Source organism: Protopterus annectens, chromosome 6.part0 (genome assembly GCF_019279795.1).
Source record: "Protopterus annectens isolate FY-2018-M chromosome 6.part0, PAN1.0, whole genome shotgun sequence".
Taxonomy (NCBI): domain Eukaryota; kingdom Metazoa; phylum Chordata; order Ceratodontiformes; family Protopteridae; genus Protopterus; species Protopterus annectens.
In genome coordinates, this window is record NC_056737.1 from 489,943,122 (window position 1) to 489,966,051 (window position 22,930).

General features: G+C 40.0%; 1 protein-coding gene across 1 annotated transcript in view; it reads left to right on the forward strand.

Annotated features, from left to right (window-relative positions):
• UBR1 (ubiquitin protein ligase E3 component n-recognin 1) overlaps nucleotides 1–22,930 on the forward strand; it is a gene marked incomplete in the record, with an annotated part of 4,571,807 nt that overhangs the window by 3,950,633 nt on the left and 598,244 nt on the right. Inside the window, 1 exon segment of the mRNA XM_044074213.1 lies at nucleotides 9,651–9,759. Coding sequence (XP_043930148.1) covers nucleotides 9,651–9,759 — 109 coding nt within the window.

Here is a 22,930-nt window from a genome sequence, read left to right on the forward strand (position 1 = left end):
GCCATGACCTAATCTGTTAAGTGAACAAGCTTAGTGGGTTAAAGGGAGGAAAAAAGAGCAGTGGTGACAGTCACCCTGGAATTATCCCCCTTTGAATTTTTATCCCTGGAATATCTATCTCTCTGGCCCTTACTTTATCCCATTTCATATCCTGAGCATATGAACTTCTTATTCTTTCTTCTATCCAATTAGCATCTTTATGTTCCACAGGATTTTCATAGATATTTCTCCAAAATGTATCTATTTGATTGTTGGTGGTGGTTCAATTCCTTTTGCCTTATTTCTCAGTTCTCCATAATACTTTTTTGGGTCGTCAAATTGCTTATTTTGTAATTTTCCTTTATATTTATCTGCATATCTTGTAAGCTTTTCTGCTTGTGCTGATTATTTTTAGTTTATTTGGGATAATGCAAGATAGAGCCTGATTGTTCTGATACTGCTTTTATCACGTCTTTCTGAGTATTTTTGTTGATCTGTCCCCTCTGCTATATTCTTTTAACAGTGACACTTCTTGTCTTAATTGCTTTATAATATTCTGTATTTCATACTTCCATGATAGCATTTGATTTTCTCCACTTTTTTCCCCTTACCACCCACTCCACTGGTTTCTCCTAAATTTGGGGATCCATTGCTCGATCCTGCTGTGATGTTATCAGAGTTAGATTTTCGACACTAAATCCTTCACTTTGCAGGTAGTCCATAACCTCATTTTCTATTTTTTAACTTCCCCAGTACTAATCCTCTTTTGAACACTTTCTCTTTGTTTTTTTATTTTTTGCATTGTAAAATTTTCCATATCCAGGTGCCTTTGCCTATATTTCTAGTCAAATATCTTTGATGCTGCTCTTTTTGTATTGACTAGTTTTGCTTTCTCCATTGCATAAATATTGCACCATATTAAATCTTTCTTTCCCATGTCCATATTCCGTCTTCAGATTTCTCCAGTCCTCAATGGGGCTCCTTATTTGGGGGACTAGTTGTTCTATCATGCTGTGATGTAACCCGGTGTTAGACTTTATACACTAAATCCTTCAGTTCTCAGGTATTCCATGACTTCAGCTTCTATTTTTTAGTTTCTGCATTACTAATCTTCTGTTCTACATTTTGTCTTTGTGATCTTATTTTTTTGTATTATAAAGTTTTCTATATCTGGATGCCTTTGCCTGTATTTATCTCCAAATATCTTTGGGGCTGCTTTTTTTTTTGCATTGATTAAGTTGGTCTTCTCTTTTGTGTAATTATTGCACCATATCAAATATCTCTTTCTTTCCCATGTCCATATTTCTTTTTTGTACCTTTCAAAAATCTCGATTTTGCTCTATATGTTTTTGAATTTCGTAAGTCACTTCTTTTTCCAAACAGCCCATGGTTTCTTGGTCTGTATAATGTTTTTCATAAATCTGTTGTATTAAAACACACACATTTTTATTTGAAGCTTCTGGCAGTTTTTCTTTTGCAAGTATTTTTCTATCGCCTAATTTCGCTTGATATCTTCTGTCTGGAAATTCTGAGATTTTTGTATAATAGTAACAATACATAATTTCTTTCTTATCCTCAATAGTCCACTCTCTGTTCTCTTTATGGCCCATCAATTTTTGTGGACTACTACTTCCTTCTACAACAGGGGGGGGGGCCAGTCTCCCCCTGGGCCTGGCCTAACCCCATTGTAGGAATGTTTCCATGTCTTGTGGGTTCTACACTGTCATTTTTTCCAGTCCTGGCATCAGTGTGCATGCCAGTATTGGGCACTTTTTTATCCAGAGTCTTGTGCACTCAGCTATTTATTTTGTTTTTTAACCTACTTCTGTTCATGATATATGCTATTTAAATTACAGTGTCATCTTGGTGAGATTTTGTGAAAAACAGGGTCCACCTCATGAAGGTACTCACGAAGATTTGAGAATGAATTAAATTCCAGCAATACTAGTCTCCTTTGCTTGCTGATTTATCATCTCTCTATTCAGACCCCCTTTATAGGATCAATGGATTCTTTAGAGATTGCAAGAAAACCTCTAGCCACCACCTTCTTTTTACCGACTCTCTTATGCGCCACTCCTATCTTAACAAGCTTAAACAATACTGAAAGAAAGAAACTTGCCTCCTGCTACAGTAAAATAGATGACTTTGCCACCATTCTATCTCATATAACCCACCATTGTCAAAACTTAAAACAGTTAAACTGGCTTGAACTACACAACTACCTAACATATTCACAACTAACTACAGCACACAGACTCATTCATCATCCTGAAAAATGCCCTGCACTACAAAACTTATTCCTGCCCGGTTGTCCAGCAAGGGACCTCCACTGTAGAGTTTTATTTATTTATTTTTTTATTTAACGTTTGTTAACTTGGTTGGTCCAACTGAGCCTAATGCCCATTTTCAGTGGAGACCCAAGGAGAAAAGCTCCAGATGGTTATACAATTTTATGAAAATAAAGTAAGAATAAACAAAGATACAAAAATCAAATAATGGCAATATATAACCGTTAAATTTGAGAAATGCAGAACAAATTATAAACATAACCATAGTAAAATACAAAAGACTAACACATGGGAAATAACTTTATATATGTCCTGGTTACAGAAGGAATAGGAGTCAAAGCTATTTAAGCCTTAACCTCCTAAAAGTGTTGGCAAATAGTAATAGTAGGGGAGGAAATAAGTAGTAGAAGGAAGAGGTAAGGGTTTACATGGGACATGGCAAGGGCATATCCACGATTTAGCTAGATGACTTTTTAATTCTTTTTTTTTTTTGAAACTATTGGAGTGTGTAATGCTTCTTATATTGAGTTTAGAAAACTGTTTGAAATTATATTACTTTATAGGCTAGGTATTAAAGAGGCTATCTTTCACGTTTCAGTTCCACTAGAGGCACAAAGTCTGTATTAGGAAGCTTTCTGCATTGTCTTTGGGGTGAAATAATTTATACTTTGGAAGCATGAAGGAATGCAGTTGGTTTATGACTTCTAGCATCTGCCAAAGATCTGAGCAAAAGCCCTTGTATGAGTATTTGTTTACAGGTGGATGCTAAATACTGCCAGCTTCAACAATGGGAGTTTTGCTTGGGGAACTAGAAGTCAGATGACCAGAAATTGTCATTCTGCAAACTATCCCAGCAGTAATCTTTTAGATACTATGTACGTCTCTGAATGAAATAGAGCATTCTGCATCGTGTCTTGGACCTGACAACAACAACCATTCACCACATCTGCCTTCCTCTAAGTAAGTTGCTAGGGTTTAGTAACTCTCTTAGATACAGTCAGGAATATAGTGAAGCTTAGTTTAGATTTTTTTATTTGTGTGAGCCTGTACTTCAGTGTTGTAAATATTTCCTGTGGTTTTGAACTTTGATGTCTGTGTGAGTATATATGGAGTATTTTCTTGTTTTTTATTATTTATTCAATATATTTAAACCTTTCATTGTGGCTAATCTGTGTATAGATATTTAAGTTTTGAGAGTACTTGCATATTTATTTGGTGACACTGTGTGGGCCACTCCTAACAACCTTGCTCTTGGTCAAACTGCCATTTGTATTAATATTAATATTACACAGTAAAATTGGACATCCTTTGTTAAGGGCCCTAAAGTATCTGATCAGGAGTGACTGGTGGCAGTGCTAACTACCTTATAGTCTGAGCAGAAGGGGGCATAACTAGTAAACCTGTGCCAGCCTTTCCCTTGTGTGTGTGTGTGTGTGTGTGTGTGTGTGTGTGTGTGTGTAAATCAAATTTCAGAGTGTGTGTGTGTGTCAGCTACTTGGGCAGGGCACAAAGCACTGAATGGACAGAGGGTGCTGGAGGTCTTGGCGTGGTCACTTTATAGCTGTGCCAATGGGGAGTGTTATTGGGGATCTGGATGAAGAGGGAGAAACCAGCCTCGGTCTGACTGTGGTCTCTGTGTGCTCTTAAGGGAAACTGTATTTGTTGCAGAGAGCTACATCTGGAAATACTGTGTGTGTAACTGTTATCCTCTCATTGATTGTCCCCCACTGTTGCCAGTGGTGAGGATTGAGGCTTCTAATTACGGGCCCAGTGGAGGGTTGTCACAGCAGGCATGACCAGTTTATTGATGAGAGTCTTTCATTAAATGTTGTGGTGTTGAAGCTAGAGAGTTTCAGTCATTATAAAGATGAGGGCTGTATAGTTGTGAAGAATGTATTTGGGTATAGAATGGTAGGTAGTTGCTTAGGGTGACCACGGTGGTGCAACAGTTAGGGTTGTCACCTCATAGCAAGAGGTTCTCCAGTTCAATTCTCCGTTGGAGTGCCTTCTGTGCAGAGTCTACATCTTCTCCTTTTGGTCACATGGGTTTCCTCCACGTGCTCTGGTTTCTTCCCACATTCCAAAGACATGCAGTAGGTGGATTGGACACTCTGAGTTGGCCATAGGTGAGTGTGTATGAGTGAGTGAGTGGTGCAAATGAACTACAGCGAAACGGCTAGCCACCCAGTGGTGTAGACCTTGGCTCCAGCTGATTGTCACTGCAGAGGTGACACCCCAATCCCATGTGGAAAATGGGAAAGGGGGTTGAGAATAGATGGATGGGTAGGTGGTTGCTTAAGGTATCAGGAAGTGTACTGGGGTTGTGATAGAGGTGTGAGGGTTAGTAGTCAGTATCCAGTCTAGGGTAGTACCAGAGTTGGAATACTTATTCAAGTGAGTTGGGGATGTAATGAGCTGGGTAAATCCAATGAGATTGATGCTTTGGACAGGAGAGTTTGTGCTTAGTGTTTTCCAGTAAATACGCACATCACCCAGTATGACAGTTTCATAGGGTATGTTTTTGTGAGATATATGATAGTATGTTTTCAAGAATAGAAATGTTTTGTCAGGTGGGATATAGATGGAAGCATTATCAAATTTTTGTGGGTATTTATGTGGCAGTTTAGTATTAATAGTTCAGCAGGATAGAAATCAGGTGGATGGGTGGATAAGGGGCAGAGGTTCAGTTGTCCAGAGTAGAGTGCCGCTACACCACCTCCTTTTTTGAGATTCTGTCCTGGCAGTAAATATTGTAGCCTGGGGTAAAATGTCATTGCTTGAGATATGGGGTTTTAGACAGGTTTCAAACAAGGTTAAGATACATGGACTGTAATGGGAAATGCATGAGTGAAGTTCAGTGGTTTTGTTTAGCAGACTTTGTATGTTTATCGATAGAATTGATAAGGTTTTGGGGTGGATGATGACAGGGTTGAAGAGGGGGCCGATGAATGGGTGATGAGGATGCTTGAATAGAAGTGGGTACTGATGTGGAGGGACCTGGATTAGGGTGTGTGTCACCAGCTAAAAGGAGAATTATTGCACGTAAGATGAGCTTGGAAGTATAGGAGCTGTAGATTTGATGTTTTAGTTTGATTCTAGGAGAGACAGAGAGACAAGACTGGTTTTGAAGAGGTGAGTGTAAGAGAAGTTAAATAGAAAGGGATAAATAGAGCATGACAGAGTGAAGTTATGGTTGTTGGATGCTTGAGAGAGAGTTGGTAATGGTTTTAGATATGAAAGGTTGGTGGGATGAGTTCAAGTAGGAAAATTGAAGTAGAATAGAGGTGGTCAGTCTGTTGAGAAGCGTAATTTGGAAGGTAAGAATTGGGAGAGGGTGAGCTACTCTGAAATAGGAGGGAGGTAGAAAAGAGGGAAGAAGTGTTTGAGAGGTAAAATTTGGGTGGAGCAGGATGATGGAGTATAATATTAAAGTGAAGGAGTGGTGGAGGATTGGTTGAAGATGATGCAACACTAGAGGGAGTGGAGTAAGAGAGATGTAATAAGAGATGTATTGGAGGAGTTGTTTAGTTGGATTAGTAGGTGGAGAGTGATATACATTAGGGTGATAATTGGTTGATTAGGTGATTGAAGGTCAGATGGATAGGGTATATGCTTAAGGAATTTGGGGTGGGTGGTAATGGTGGTAGGGTAGGGGAGCTGACTGAGCCCAAGCATAGTGAGGGCAAACTGAGTGGTTTTGAACCTGACCATAAGAGATGGACTTTTCAGGAACAATCAGAAAGGTTTGCTAAATTAGATAAAAATAAGTAGTGTAAATTATAGCATTTAGAGATGTAGTTTTATTTTCTATTTTTCTTAAGTGGGCAAAGTGGGTGCAGAGTAAAAGTGTACAACAGTAAAAGAGAAGTTCAAGGTAGTGAGTTATAGAAAAAAGTGGGTTAGAGATGGAAGCTGGTAGTGATAATGTTGAGAGAGGGATGTATAGGTTGTACAAAATCAAGCAAAGATAAATGGTTATTATAGGGAGAAATAGGTTGCGACACCCCTGCAATGACTCAATAATCAAGAAGCCTCAATCCTCACCACTGGCAGCAGTGAGGGATGTGCACAATGGGAGGGTGACAAGTGCACACACAGTAAAGTGCAATTTCCCTTAAGAGCACACAGAGATCATGGTCAGTTTGGGCCTGGTTTCTCCTTCTTTCTCCAGATCCCCAGTAAGACTCCCCACTGGCACAGCTATAGGGATGAGATCTCAGCCGAGTGACCAAGCCAAAACCCCCAGTACTCTCTGTCCAACCAGTGATTCATGTCCCTGCCCAAGTAGCTTACACACACTTTGAGATTTGATTTATGTACAAACACACACACACACACACACACACACACACACACACACTTGGGAAAGGCTGGCACAGGTTTACTAGCTATGCCCCCTTCTGCCCAGACTATAAGGTAGTTCTGACTGCCACTGGCCAACTCTTGTATAAGCTACTCTAAGGCCCCTAGAAAAGGGCGTCCAATCCTACTGTGTAATGTTACTATTAATCCAAATGGTAGTTTTGACCAAGACTTGAAAGGCTATTTAGGAGTGGCCTGTACAGTGTCACCAATTACATAGGCAAGTACTCTAAGAGCTAAAATGTGTCACAAATAGCCACAAATATGGGTTTAAATATATGTAATAATAAATAAAAGAATAAGACAATAGTCAGTCAATCAACACGGTTACTTTAGAGTTCAAAATCACAGGAAATATTTTAAAACAACATTGCAGGGCAGTCTCAAATAAATACAGAAAACATCTAAACAAATCTTTACTATATTCCTATCTATATCTAAAAGAGATACTATGCCCTGAATCTTACCAACAGGCAAGTTCAGATGTTGATGATGAGTGGATGTTCTTCCTAGGTCCAAGACAAAATACAAAATGCATAGTGCACTCTCTCAGAGAGTTCTTAAATCAATATCAAGCATTACTGCTGGGCCAGCTTGGATGACATCACTCTTTGCCACTTGACTTCAGTTCCCAGGCTAAATAGTAACTTAACAAAATTTAACAACGCTGTGTTAAAAATACATATCTCTCAGATGTTTGCAGGACTTGAATGTCATAAAACAGTAAAACTTTTTACATTTTATGCCTAGTAATTACTTGTCTTTCAAGACACTAGAAAAACTCTTGGCTCTAGACATTGTGTCTGCTACTGAACTGAAATTGAGAGATAACAACTTTTGTTTATGGCCCAGCTATAAATTAACTTAACCTGAACTATTCTTAAATTTTGCAAGTTAATTTAATATGTTCCAACAGGGTATGCTGTGGTTACATTTTTGAAGCTCAGTACATAACATACAGTTCTATATAAATCATATCAATATTCACAAATGACAGAATTATTTACAAAATTCCAGATAGCTGGGCTGGCAGTGTCACATAAGTTATTATAATAGTAGGCAGGATAGGAAAATATGGGGAGAAAGCAGTGGAGAAAATGTATTATTTACTAGGTGGACACTGGCAAACTTATTCAGCCTGGGAATGTGTAGGAGAGACTAAGGTAGGCAGTTACAGCTCAAGTATAAAGCAGAGACCTACAGATTTAAATGTAATAGTCATTGGAAGAGCTGGATGTTCAGCAGATGACAACTCACAAGTTTGCTGAGATGTTAAAAATTAAACCATGGCACAATAGATACACTCACCAAAAGTCCTCTTTTTATCAAACATATATGTTCATTTCTAGCCAAATGCATCACATGCACCATGGCCAGTTGTAGCCTACATTTTGTAATATGGTCAGTAAGTAGTATTCAGGTTTTTTATATGCCTGTAAGGCTGTTTTATAGTCCATATCAAAATTGACAAGAGTAGTTGGTCAGTTAGCTGAAGGGCTAGAAAGACTATATTTGTGATGGTACAAATTTCAAAGACTATTGGATCTAGAGAAAATGTTCTCTTATAGTGCATATCACTTCTGTTAATTCTTCCTGATAGCACCTTATGCATTCATTGTAACACTTCACTAAGACTTTTACACAGTTACAGGTTCATGTCTTTGTTTGAGCTTGTACCACGTTTTTCCATTTAGTTCAGTATAACTGTCCCCATATGTATGTAACACACACATAATAAACAGAGAAATGTATGCATCCCTCTGAACAGGTGTCACTGATCCAAATCAGTTTCTGCTTGTACAAGCATTATGTATGTTTGAACTAAGGTTAGTCATGCTAAGGTGCATGTTATTCCTGGTGCTTGCACCTAAAGTTATTAAAGTTTATAAAACACTCTATAGATTTTTATATATATATATATATATATATATATATATATATATATATATATATATATATATATATATATATATTCAGTCAGTTATTAACCTGAAAACTAGCTCTTTGGAAAAAAAAATCCGTGACTAGCTTTGAAAATGGAAGATGATTCTACAACTTTGTCAAGTGCATTCTAAAATTAAAGCTGTTGGATCAGTACTTAGTTTTAGCACTATTTCTCTGTAGTCCTAGTAAGTCTTAAGTGACAGCAGATATGTTATACATAGTAAATTGTCAGTTGTCTAAAACTCAAGTAGTTATATATGAAGACATATGCATAAGGAACGCTTTACCTGTCCGAAAGGTTTTGTCAGTTTGGCTCTTTATGCAAGTTTTAAAGGATACCATAGTGGGTTATCGTTCTGAAGTAATTTTAAATGGAGAGGTATCTTTCTTTCGGCTTTTCCCAGTTAGGGGTCGCCACAGCGGAACTCCAGTCCACTAATGACTGGCAGTAGATTTTTACGTACCGACTTGCCAGGCCTGACACACAACCTTCAATGAAGGTACGCCCATTTACGCATGTCTCCACACACAAGACGCTTTAGCTGAGAATCGAGCAAGACGTCTTACTGTGAGGCGACAACACTACCGCAGCACCACCACTGCAGCTTAACAGAATGGAATTTGAATTGCATGTGCTGTTTGATGTTTGTATTATATGTTTCATTTGCTGTTTGTAGTTTAGATTAAAAATGCTGATTCTGAAACCAGTCTGTTTGTGCTGCTTGTATTGCAAGATTTTTGGCTTCTGCTTTGACTTCACTTTAGCTGGCATCAGGGTTCAAATTTCTGAGTAACTACATTGCCATAAAGTAGCGTATTAATGACTATTACTAGGAAAGCCTAGTGTGACAACTTCTGAAGTTTATGTATACATGTGTCGCACATCAGCTGTGCTAAAACATTTTTATTCTCTTACAGAACTGGTGTCTGTTAATTTGACCTAAGTTTAAATTCTTCCTTGAAGTTCAATAATCTGAAGTAGCTCCTTTTATATTTGACCTTGCCATCTCTTAGAAATGTCTGCATTATTATTTTAATGTGAAGAAACAAAATGATTGTCTTTTTTTCGTCTTCTAGCATCTTCAGAAGGACATTTTGAAGCACTCTGCAGTTACTTAGCATTGCCCACCAATCTTTTCCTCCTCTTCAAAAAGTACCAAGAGTGTGTGAACATACTTCTTTACAGGTACTAGTAGAACAGCAACAAATGTGCACTGATAGTTTAATATGTGTGATAGGAAACTTATTTGTTTAGTCAGAATAAAATTGCATCTTATGGAAATTATTGTTACTGCTTTTTTGAGTTTAAAGGAAATGTTTGTCACTGCAGATTCTTGAAAAATAAGCAACTTCATGTACTAATTTACATCCTTTTTACCACTGCAAAAGATTTCAGATAGCAGAATGACTGCATTTGCATCTGTCCTCATTTTCTTTGACTATAATTCTTATCACTGTGCATACACTTGGATGGGCTACTGCCTTGGACTAAGGAGTCTTCTTAACTTTTTGTAGATATTGATATAAATGTAAGCAACTGCATTTCACTTGTACAGGCTATTCATCCTCACAGGGGCTGTCCATTGCTAAAGCTCTAACATTGGTGCCACAACTGAGGAGAAGTAGCAAATATGGCCTTGCTTTATTAACTGAACCTTAAAAAATACCAATATAATCATTATTATATATGTGTGCACACCTGTAAGGCCAATGAACTACTTACAATAATTTGTCATGTTTGTGCACAGACGTTCTCTAGAATTCAGTTGGAATGTAGACCATGTTGAAGGTTAAACAACATTTTCTGCTGTTGCATGCTTGTTAAGCCTTCTAACATAAAACGGTGTTAGAGATAAGTTATTTGACAGAATTTAAGCAATACATCTGCAGCAGTGATGAAATATTTTAAGAAGCTCTGTGTCTTGCACTGCAAAACTATAGTTAAAGCAGAAAAACAAAATGTTTCAATTGTACCTGCCTTGGAAGTCTTGTGCTTCAACAAAATTTGACTGAAAATTGGAAGCTCTGGATTTGGAAATTTAATTTCTTCCTCACTGCAAGGGGTTTAGCTGGAATGTCTGAAGGACTGCATCCCAGTTTTTTGTAGGGGTAAAAGCCATAAAAGTAACGTTTTTTTGTTTTTTTGAGGAGAAAGAAATATCAGTACTTAAAAGAGAAATTCAAGAGTTACTGCCAGCCTAGAAAAGTCTGCCTTTTGTCCGACATGCGATTTTGCAAAAGCATAAGGTACTATAGAGACCATAGATGCATATGTTACTGAATTGAAGGTCAGAGTCAAAGACAGTGAGTTTGGTGTACTGCATGATTCTCTAATGAGAGAAAATAATATGTGGTATTTGAAATAATGGCAAAGAGGCAGACTTCAAGTGAACCAGATCTGACATAATCAAAAGCTATAGCTCTGTGTACAGCAACTTGCATTACTAGCAAGTAGTTAAAAGAATTGAGGAAAAACATGTACACAGTAAAATGCAAGTCAGATAAGGCAAAAATGCGAAGTAAAAGCAGGATGTATTGTACGAGTGATGAATATGGAAAGGAGAGGCATTTGAGAATAAGGACCCACACTTAAATCAAGCCTGCATTAGGTGCGGCTGTCATCACAACAACATAAGATGACTGGAAGTACTAACCAGTTAATCTTGCAGAACCTGTGCTTAAAAGACAGTCCCCTAAAATGGGTAAAATCAAAAACGGGTGTGTTCAAAAGAATATGCATTCTACTGAACAAAACATATGAAGAGAAACTGTTTGCTGAGACTGCTGAAAATGCATCTGAAGCAGTGAGACGGAGGAGCAAGTCTGACTGCTACAAAGAAACCTTGAGAATTAATGGACGGAGTATGTAATTTGTACTTGACACACACAACAATGTAATAACTTGTTAAAATGCTTTTAAACAGCTGGGGTTAGACTAGTTTGAAGGTGGAGCAGCATGCGCACTGTTAAACCACAGCTACACAGTAGCTTTACTGACAGGAGCACAAATTCATAATTATAATATGAACAGAATGAAAATGTACAACATTGTTGTATTGGTTTTGAAGAGAATGTTACTTGTATTGTTTGTTTTACAAAAGTAATTATTGTGGCAAAATTAAGTATAACGTAATTCTAGTCTTGTTATCAAAATATTAATAAGTAACTCAAAAGGTTGTAATACTTGTGCCAAGAGTTAAATTCACCGCTTTCTTTTCATAAATGTTATGATTATTATGTACCAGACTTGTGTGCACTGTACATATATTTTGCTGGAAATTCTGTTTCTTGCGTATTGTATTTTACACAGCAGTTCTGACTACTATCTTTGTCTGTTGATCCTTGTAATGACTAAAAGGGTCATTGTAACAATTCACTTGCCTGGTTAGCAAAATAAATAAAACAAAACCTTTTCTGGCAAGTGGGTAATATCATAAGGTGAAAAACTGATGATAGGCAAGTGCCAAGCAAAAAGGTCATCCTTTTTTTTTCAAACAGTTGCACTGTGTAACTTGTGAGACACTAAAAATGGTATTAAAAAAAAAAAGTGGAAAAGTCAAGACCACCTGAGATGAGAATTGCAAAGTTACTCAGATGTCTGGGATACAGTACAAAGCCATAGCAGCTACAATCCAGCAAGACTGTGTCAGTTTATTTGCAGGTTTAGGAAGCTTGCTAGGAAAATGGCATATACAAGTAAAGGTACTTGTACCTAATTTTGAGGTCAGAGGAAAAGCAACTCACAAAAAGGTTTCTGGAATGATATGGTATTTTGCAAAGATTGTATCCCATGTGTTTGAGATAGCTATGCCTCTAAGAAAGTTGTCAGAGCAAGTTATAACATGGGAATGCAGTTTTGAAATGTTCAATAAAATAACAATGTTTTGACCAGAGGAGCTAGGCAGGAGTGTCCTCTTTTCAGGCTATTTGTTTTATATTTATAACCATTACCAAAGAAAGTAAGGGGTTTACTAATTCAAGGATATAATTGATATGGCAATAAATGTTAGCTTTATTTGCAGATGATGATATTTTCTACTTGATAAATCCAGAAAAGAACATTTTAGCATTGTAAAAAACTTGAGGTAATTTCATCTTTTCAGGATATAAAATAAATGACAGCAAAACAAAGGCTCAACAATATCCATATTTAAGAGGACATGACAAGATGAAGTGTTTAGTTTTATGGCTTAAAAAGGATTCAATTTTGAGAGAGAAAGATATGTGGGAAATGACTAAAATTATTTTACAAAAAATGGAGAAGCTGGAAGCTGTATTAAAATGGATATGGATTGTAAGATACAGCAGTGAAGATGTTTTTAGTCCCTTTAGCTTTATATACAGGTCAGGTATATTTTTATCAACCAAGGGAGAAGCTGTGGATGACAGTTGAATAAATTTATCAAGGATTGGAAGAGGGCCAGAGTTAAGTGGAATAACCTGATTTTCCCTACAGAGCAAGGTGGTTTATGATTAACTGATTTAAAGGGATAATTTAGAGCAATGCGTTAAAGCTCGTGTGTGCATGTGTGTGTGTGTGTGTGTATATATATATATATATATATATATATATATATATGTGTGTGTATATATACACACACACACACACACACACACATATATATATATATATATATATATACATAAATATATTTTTTTCATTTTGTGTGTGTATGTGTGTGTGTGTGTATATATATATATATATATATATATATATATATATATATGTATATATATATATGTGTGTGTGTGTGTGTATCTATCTATCTGTAGACGTCTACTTTGGAAGCTCGAAGTTTCAAAACTTCAAACTTCTTGTTGTCAAGACCATAAGATCAAAGTTGGGAAACTTCAAATGGTTTAAATGGAGATTGACGTACAGTGCAGAAATTGAAATTTATTGTTCTTTTCACTGTAGTGTGATCTTGGAGTTGGTATATTTAATTAGCAGAGGGTGTGAGGGGTGCAGAGGGTAAAAAAAAAATATTTATTTATTTTTAATTGAAGTTTCAAACTTTTAAAACTTTGGTGTTATGGTCTCGACCATATGAAGTTCGAAGATTTGGCAGTTCAAGCTTCCAAAGCATTTGCACATATATAAACACAAACAGAAGTTTATAAATGGAAGTAGAAAGGAATGATGAAACAAAAGGGGAGCTCCAGAAACAAGGAGTAGGATTTTGGATGCAGGCCATTAAAGAGAGTAACATCAACTGTATAAAATATTGTAGAGTCATAGATTCACAGATATTTTCATGGCCACAGAGTCTCATGACCTGTCTCACTTTATTCATTTATTTATTTGCTTACTATATGTTCACCAGGTAAGTGAACTGGTCTATTGACCCTTTTCACCCACTACCCAAGCTCAAAGAGCGGACTATAAATACATCAAGGTCTTTCAATCAGCAGTATTATATAGAAATTGAGTGCACAGCAAAATTAGGAACATAATGGTAAGATTTGAAGGTAGATAGGATAAGATTAAAGATCCAGTTAAAGAAGACAGAGGTAAGAAATATATATAAAATGCAAGCTAAGATATGTATAAAATACAGTGCAGTCAAACGTATAATAAATAAAATTCGATATAAAAATGAAAAGAATATATGCGTGTGTGTGTGTGTGTATATATATATATATATATATATATATATATATATATATATAATCCCCCTTTATAATCTTGAAATACTGAAAGCTCAAATTTCAGTATCTCAAAACTATAAAGTCGAACAGCCCGCAATCCCGAAACACACAAACATGAAAAATACAATCCCGAACATTCACAAACCGTACACCATACAACACGCACACCATTCAACACACAAACTACACAATCCTACACTACATCTACACAGGGGGGTAAGCCCCCCTGCACCCCTCACACCCCCTACTTATATATACCAACTCCGAGATAGCACTAACAGTAAAGAAATGCATTACTCACACGCAGACATTCCACACTCCCTCACACACAGGCACACATCACACATACACAAACACATCCAACACTCACCCTCATACTTTCACCTCCCTACCCTAACCGACACGCACAACTTACAATACATACACTCACTTACCTTCACTTCTGTAAAACATCCCAGCCAAACACTTTCCATCCCGTTGCTGCACTGCATAAGCGCGGATACGAGATATTCGAATTCGCGCTTATGCACTTTTGACATTTTTCATTTTTGCCTTTACGGTCCCGAGATACTGAAATTCGAACTTTCAGTTTTTCGGGATTGTAAAGGGGAACTATATATATATATATATATATGTGTGTGTGTGTGTATATGTAAATATATATATATATATATAAATATAAATATATATATATATATATATATATATATATATATATATATACACACACACACACACACACACACACACACACATATATAAAATATTCCGCATTTAGAGACTGAGAAGAATTTCTTAAATGTATTCTGTTCATAATATGTGATGGTAAGTCACCTAACCAATTGTTTTTCTAGGTAGATTCAGTAAAAAATGCTCTTAAGTAGATTTTTTTTGCTAGTACCCTCATTTAGTCAGTACCTGCTTTCTCCAGTAGAGTGATGCTGGTCAGTCCTGTAGAAAATTTGTAGATACTGGTATAGTCATCTAGATTGTGTTTAAAGGAAGATAGTGAGTTACCCTGCTTAACTTGCAGGACATTTATATTCCAGAGGTTTGGGAGGTGATGGGTTATACATAAGTTCCTCCATAGTGTTTTAACTGTTGGTGAAAATTTAGCTCTCTGATTCTAGTATTGGTGTTGGTAATGGGGATGTGGAGAAACAGGGGGTTCAGGACAATCGTGTCCTTAATGGCACAGTAAGCATGATAAGAGGTTTCCCCTTCAGATGTCTAGAAGATACTGAATAAAGGGATATAGGTTCTGTCCTCTCTTGGTAGCACAGAGACTTTAGGTCTATGATACTTTTGGTTAGGAACCTTTGATATGTTTCTAATTTGATGAGCTTAGTGAGATACATGACAAAGGGGCTTTATACTGCATAACTGGCCTGGTCAATCCGGAGTTTAAGTGAAGGATTACCTTTTTAGACCTTGAAGAAATTCCTGTGGCATTTAGTTGGACTAAATAAAAGTATTTCCTGATGATGAATGTTACGTGATACCCAAAAGAGGGGGAGCTGTCAGCACCGCTACCTAGGTCTTTAACCTTTTTTTTTTCATTTTGTTTAAATATGTTGTCTGTAGAGTGTATGATAAAGGGAGGAAAGGAGTTGTCTACCAGAAGTGATTTTGCCACACTTTAGTATTTATTTTGAGGCTGTTTTTCGTCACACCAAAAGTTTGCTAAGGAAAATTCATTCTGGAAGGTGTGGGTGTCTTAGGGTGGCTTAACAACAACCACTAGTTGTAACCAACTGCATGCCTTGTTAGCCAATTTATATGTATAAGGTAGCAGGAAATGTTCTAAAAAGACAAAATGAGAATGGAGAAAGGCAATTTTACCTACAGGGATGACTGCATGTAGGAATATAAGAAATAGGCAAGAGGGGAGGGAATTTATTAGAGAAAATTAGCAAAGCAATGACTGTACTGGCAGCAAATAACTAGTGAGGGGAAATTCATAAGAAGGTTGAAGGCAAGCAAAAGTTTGGACTGCAAAGTAGAGACTGCCTTCCCTTTGAGGGATGGATAACGTAATGCATGCAGAACAAAGAAAATAGGGGAGTGCTAAGTATTCCATTCAGACACCTAGCACATGAACTCTGGGCAAAGCCAGAAATAATGGGGATGTGGTAAAGGCCAAAATCAGGGACAGATTTTAAATATTGTTCCTTGAAAGTTACTTGAATAACGGATCTTGCATTAGCATGAATTTTTTGGAGGAGGAAATGTAGTTTGTGAGAAATATTAAAGCAATGCCACTACCTTTCCTCTTTATATGGTCATTATGGGGTTGTAATTTCAGTGTCATCTATGCTGGGTATAAGCCAAGTTTCATTTATAGTGAGAATATCAGGATTGGGTTGTGTAATCCAGGTATATATTTCAGTAGTTTTATTTCTTATGCTTCTGATATTTATGGTGGCAAAAATTAGATTACTGGGGCTGGGGTTGATTATTGTGGTGTGGGGTTAGAGTAGTGTGTGGAAGAGAATTGTCTTAATTTTGGTTGTGATAGGTGGGGCCAGGATTAGGGTGGATGTCTCCTCTTTGGAGGATTTTAGTATATTGGGGTATTATTGATTCTTATTTCTTTTTTTTGCGGGGGGTATTTTTCCACTTAATTTTGATTTGAGCTGAAATGGAGTTGGTCTGTATTTGGGATAAATGTGAGGAATGCCATCCAACAGGTTTGGTGCAATGTATGGAGAGTTTAGGGAGGAAGTATGGCTATGTGGTCGGGACAGAATTTGAGAGATGATATTGAGTCATGATGAAATGGAGATGACTTAGGAGGAGGAGAAGCTGAGGAGTAGGATGATCAAGTTAAAAGGATGTATTTTATTGATGGTAGATAGTGGAGAAGTGGGAAACAAGAATTTGCAGGCTGTAAGATAGTAGTGGTAGAGTCTGAAAGTTGATAGATGGTAGGTAGGAAGGAAGGATTTTCAGTGACAAAAGATAGAGAAGTTGTCCTGATAACTTCTCTTATGTTTCTGAAATCTGAGAAATAGATGGGCTTAAAAGGATAGAGTATGAGGATATAATTAAAATAAGTAGTAATGAGAGTTTATATGGGGAAAGTGCAAGTTGAAATGCAAAATGGTGGATAGTTACTGTTGGAGAAGGTCTGAGTATGTCTGGATAATAGTGCAAAGCTGTATTGGAGGGAGAAAGGTTGTTGAGATTGATGCTAAATATTAGGTGGAAGTTGGGGGTGAAGTTGCAAAATAAGCACGTGAGGAGTGTTTGTATTATAGTAGTAAGGTTGTTTGAGGAGGGTTATAATGAAGTAATAAAAAATAATAATATGAGGTAACCATTTAGAAATTGTCTGTTTTGACGCACATTATTTCCAGTGAAGATAAGAAAAGGGGACAAACAGTTGATAAGTTGTCATGAAGATTTTTCTCTCGTCATTGTAGTATCTGAGTTGCTTGTGGAAATCCAGTGTGTATGAAAGTTTCTCTCCTTCATTTTTAGGATCTGAAAAAAAAACAGGGAGATGAACTGCCTTGCTCAATCTAAACTCTGAAACAACCTTAGAAAAGGATTTGTTCTCAAAATTACCTCATTATTTTGAAAAATGAGTTAGGGATGACTCACCATAAGAGCTTGCAACTCCGATCTTCTTCTTCTTTTTGTAGAAGTCAGTGCATTGAGTAAACTGTTCCAAGATAAAAACTTCAAAATAAGTATCTTGAGCAGGTTCAGAAGGAAGCAGTGCAAGTTTTCCAGCACAAAATTAAGATCCCACAAAGGAGCCACCAGCCTTATTGGTGGACAGATGTGTAAAACCCCTTTCAGAAATTTTCACTTGTGGCTAGTCAAAAAGTGGAAGACCACAGGGCAGGAAATCAGAGCTGGCCAAGACGTTGAACCTTAACAGAAGTGTAAGAAAGACCAGAGGATAACTCATGTAAATGCTGTAGAATCAAAGAAACAGATCCTTGAAATTATCCTGGTTTTTATTGACCAACTGAAAAATCTTGTCTACTTAACCATGAATGTTAAGTTGTCAATCTCGCCTTCATTCTTGCTGGATGGGTTCGGAGCCGATCCTCGGCTCTGACTCGGCACTTGCTAAGCTCGAGAATCACTTTTACCAGCTCGAGGCAGCCCTATATCCCATGATGCAAGGCGGTAATTACCCAGATCTCGTTTGCCGCTTCGCTCATGAGGTCACCTTTTTTACCAGCTCCTGGTAAGTGAACTTTATTTACATTTTCAGAGACTCAAAACACCATAGTTTTAAAAATTTTTACTTCCTGTTAGTTAGTTGTTCCCGATTCACTTAGACCCTATTCCCGTTAGTTCCTCGACCCCTTTTTATAATTTTTCTGTCAGTCAGGCCTTAGGCCTTCCCATCCAACTTTTCCTGTCAGGATTTTTTGTGTAGGTGTGTCTGTGCTTACCTTAATTAGAGTAATTAAGGACTGAGTGTGTTAGTGTCCTACTAGGTCATGTCAAAAGACACTAGGGTCTCAGGTTTTAAGAAGTGTGACTCGTGCTGTCAGAAGATGTCTCTGACAGACAGTCACACTTCTTGTATTTATTGCCTGGGACCCCTACAACCTGCAGGACTCCTGTGCTTTTTGTCATTCTTTCAGCCAGGGAGTCCTGCAGGAGCGTAGAAATAAGTTGATCCTCAGGGGTCTCCTTAAGCCTGAGAGCTCCCCGGCTAAGGTCGGTTCTGGGAAGCCCTCTAAGCCACCCAAGACCCAGACTTCGGTGTCCAAGTCTGTGGCCTTGGTTCCGACTCCTCCAGAGTCGATATTGGCTCCTTCTGGAGCCGATCTTTCCTCCTTGGATTTTTCTGTATCGGCGCCGATCGGGACCGATACCCTGGCTTCGGCACCCGTGTCGGCTCCGACTGGAGCTGATACCCTAGCTTCGAAGCATGTTTCGGCTTCAGCTGGAGCCGAGACCTCTCTACCTCAGCTCGGAGCCGACAAGCTGTCGGCTCCAACTGGGACTGTAGGTTCGTCGGCTCCGATGGCTCCGTCGAGGAAGAGGTCTAGATCTCCTTCATTGGAGTCTATCCACTCTGCTCCGGTCTCCCCTTTACTTTCGGAATGGAGCCATCGGAGCCGATCATCAAGGTCTTCCAGGCTCTCAGACCATGATTTGGAGAGAGTGGTGAGTAGACTACTAAAATCACAGGCATTGGCCCAGATGCTCCATAGCCCGTCTCAGCAGACGACCGCTATTGCACACCCTCCTGAGATTCCTCCTTCGACTCTCCTTCAGAGCTAGGAGCCGGAGATTATTGGTACCTTGACTGTTGCTGCTTCGGATCCGATACCACACCTTTCGGCTCCGTCGTCTTCGACTCCTATCTCCTCCTCGAGACCGTCCTTGGAGGGATCTGGTCGTCGGGCTTCCCTGGTCGGTTCCAGGTGGGGGGGCGAGTGGCATCGGACCCTTGTTCGACCCCGCTCTCCCTCTCGGGGCTTCGGCCTTGGTGAGCTCGGCCCCGACATCTGCTTCGGAGCCTTCCTTTTCGGTGGGGCCGGGGGTCCCCGTTTCTTCGGAGCGGGGTCTCTCGGCCCTCCCTGGGAGGGGAGCCTTCGGGGTGATGAGGAGTGTGCTAGCCCCCGAGCTTAGTCAGCAGTCGGTTCCTTTAGCTCCTCCCTCTACGGTGCCTGTAGATGTCTCTTCCCACTCTCTTGCTCCCGGACCCAGAGATCCATCGCCCCAGGTTTCGCCACTGGGAAGAACTTCCTCTTCCGAGGTTTCTCCTGATCCTTCAGGAGAGCCCCCGCGTAAGAGGACCTGCAAGAGGAAGCACTTAGACTCCCCCGAGTCTACGACATCAGATACCGACTTAGATGAGTCAGAGGGGTCCCCAAGATCCCCTTCTGAGGATGTCTTCTTTTCAGACATCCTAGAACTCCTAAAACAGAGGGGAAACTGGCCTTCCATTAATCCCTCCGAGGATGAGTCGGTATACCTGGAGGCTTTTGGATCTCGACCCTCCACTTCCTGGGTGTCTCCGCCTTTCGACCCCCTCATGGAGGTGATAGTTTGAAAGGCGTGGGCATCTCCTGATTCTGTGGAACCAGTCCCCAGGAGGCCTTCTAAATTTATCACGGCCCCCACTGAGAAACAGTTTCTTACGAAAGGTGTTTCAGTTGATGCCATGGTGGTGGCAGCCGCCACCAAAAAGGAACTTGCAGATCCTTCCGTACCAGTCCATCCTCCTAACAAGGAGTCTAGGACCATGGACAGGTATGGTAAGCGGATGTTTTCCTCAGCGACCTTTGCTATGCGTTCGCTGAATTATTTATGTCACTTCACCCGACTTCAAAGAGACATCCTCAAAGAATTGGGTGAGGTAGTACAGGATCCGTCAGCTGCTGGGGCTCAAGAGAAGATTGCCTCTCAACTTGGAATCCTAAATTCCATCACTAACTCCTCCATGTGGCTCATTTCTTATGCAGCCGATGGGGCGAGTAGAGCTGCAGGCACAGGAGTGGCTCTCAGACGTCAGTCCTGGATGCGGCTTTGCAATTTCGCAGACTCCTTTAAGGCGTCCTTCACAAATTCTCCCTTTGATGGCACAACCTTGTTTGGGCCTCAGGTGAAGGACACATTGACCAGGTGCGAGCAAGACGGCAAGACTCTTTCTGCCGTAGGAGTCCATTTCTCCACCCCTTCTAGACCTTACCCCAAAGGTCAGAAGGGGGGGAAATGTGGTTCCAAAAATCTCAGGGAGTCACGCCTGACGCACGTGGTCAATTTACCCCCAGAGGCAGAGGGGGTAATAACAACAGACGCCGCCCTAGGGGCAGAGGAGGTCCGCAGAACCAGGGCAGCAGAGAGCCTCTCTCTGACAAGCCCTTCCAGCATCCCTGAGGTGTTGCCCGACTGCCCACCCTTGGAGGCAGTCGGGGGAAGATTGTCACTGTACCCAGAAGCCTGGCTTTCCCTCTCTCAAGACAGATTGGTACAGTCGATCATATCCGAGGGTTACAAAATCCCCTTCGAGGAAAGCCCCTTCCCTCAAAAAGGTTCCCTTCCAGACGTTCCACCCGGTCTAAGGGAGATTGCGAAGCTAGAGGTATCAAAGCTTCTAACAAAAAGGGCCATCCAGCCAGTTCCAACAGATCAATTAGAGTCCGGAATCTACTCAAGGTTCTTTTTGGTTTCCAAAAAGACGGCAGACTGGAGACCAATATTAGACCTCAGCAGACTGAACAAGTCTGTCAAAAAGACAAGATTTCGGATGGTCACACTTCAATCGATTTTGCCCTTCCTGGGCAAAGACAACTGGATGTGCTCCATAGACCTTCAGGATGCATGCTATCACATAAAAATCCACAGACGCTCCAGAAGGTTTCTCCGCTTTCGGCTGGGGACCAGTCATTTTCAATTCAGAGCCCTGCCCTTTGGTCTCACTACAGCCCCCAGAGTGTTCACCAAATGCATGGCAGCGGTCACGGCTCACCTGAGACGTCAAGGATTCCAGGTGTTTCCGTATCTCGACGACTGGCTCCTTTCAGCCACCACCAGGCATCATCTTCTCCAAGCCAGAGATTATACTCTACGTCTCTGCGGTCAGTTAGGAATTTCGGTCAACTTCCAAAAGTCTTCCTTATCGCCCTGCCAATCTATTACCTTTATAGGCGCAAATCTAGACACTTCTCGGATGTCAGCAAACCTAACAAGTCAAAGAATCCTAGATATCCAAAACCACATTCGGATCATCCTATCCAGCAAAAGGGTACAAGCCAAGTTGGTCCTGAAAGTGCTGGGCCTCATGTCAGCTGCCATCACACTTCTCCCTCTGGCCCGTTTTTACATGCGCCTCCTACAATGGCTGTTGTTCACCCAGTGGTCCTTCCAGCAGCTTCCCATGCATCACAAGATCCTGGTGACACAAACCTGCAAGAGCCATCTATCCTGGTGGACGACTTCTCCTCTAGTCCATCAGGGCAGACCATTTGTCTCCCCGGCCCCGGTAGCCATGGTCACTTCGGATGCCTCCCTGATCGGGAGGGGGGGGCATTATCAGGGCAGGATGGTTCATGGCACGTGGCAACCATTCGAATACCACCTGCACATAAATGTCCTAGAGATGAGAGCAGTGCTTTTAACGTTGCAAGCCCTCAACGACTTTCTTCCCTTAGGAACTATTGCAGTTCACACGGACAACATGTCCGTGGTATGGTACATCAACAAGCAGGGCTGAACCAAGTCCTATCCCTTGTGTCGAGAAGCTCTCAGACTTTGGCAATGGGCGATCTCCTCTCATCGGTTTCTGGTAGCAACGCATATCCCCGGGAAAACCAACATAATAGCGGACAGATTGAGCAGAGCTATACTCATGCCTCACGAGTGGTCTCTCAAGCAATCCATAGTGGAGGAGATTTTTCAGAAGTGGGGCCGCCCATGCTGCGATCTTTTTGCTACACCCCAAAACAGCAAATGCCCACACTTCTTCTCTCTCTCTCTCTTTCCACTTCCGGGCCATCCCCCCAGAGATGCTCTTACCCAAGATTGGCCCCGGGGACTTCTTTATGCTTTTCCCCCCTTTCCGTTGATACCTCAAGTACTCCAGAAAGCTACCGTCTTGAGAGCCAAAATGATTCTCATTGCCCCTTACTGGCCTCGACAAATTTGGTTCCCGTTCCTTCATCGCCATCTCATGGTGCAGCCTTGGCATCTGGATCAAATTCCAGATCTTCTGACCCACCAGTCGGGTC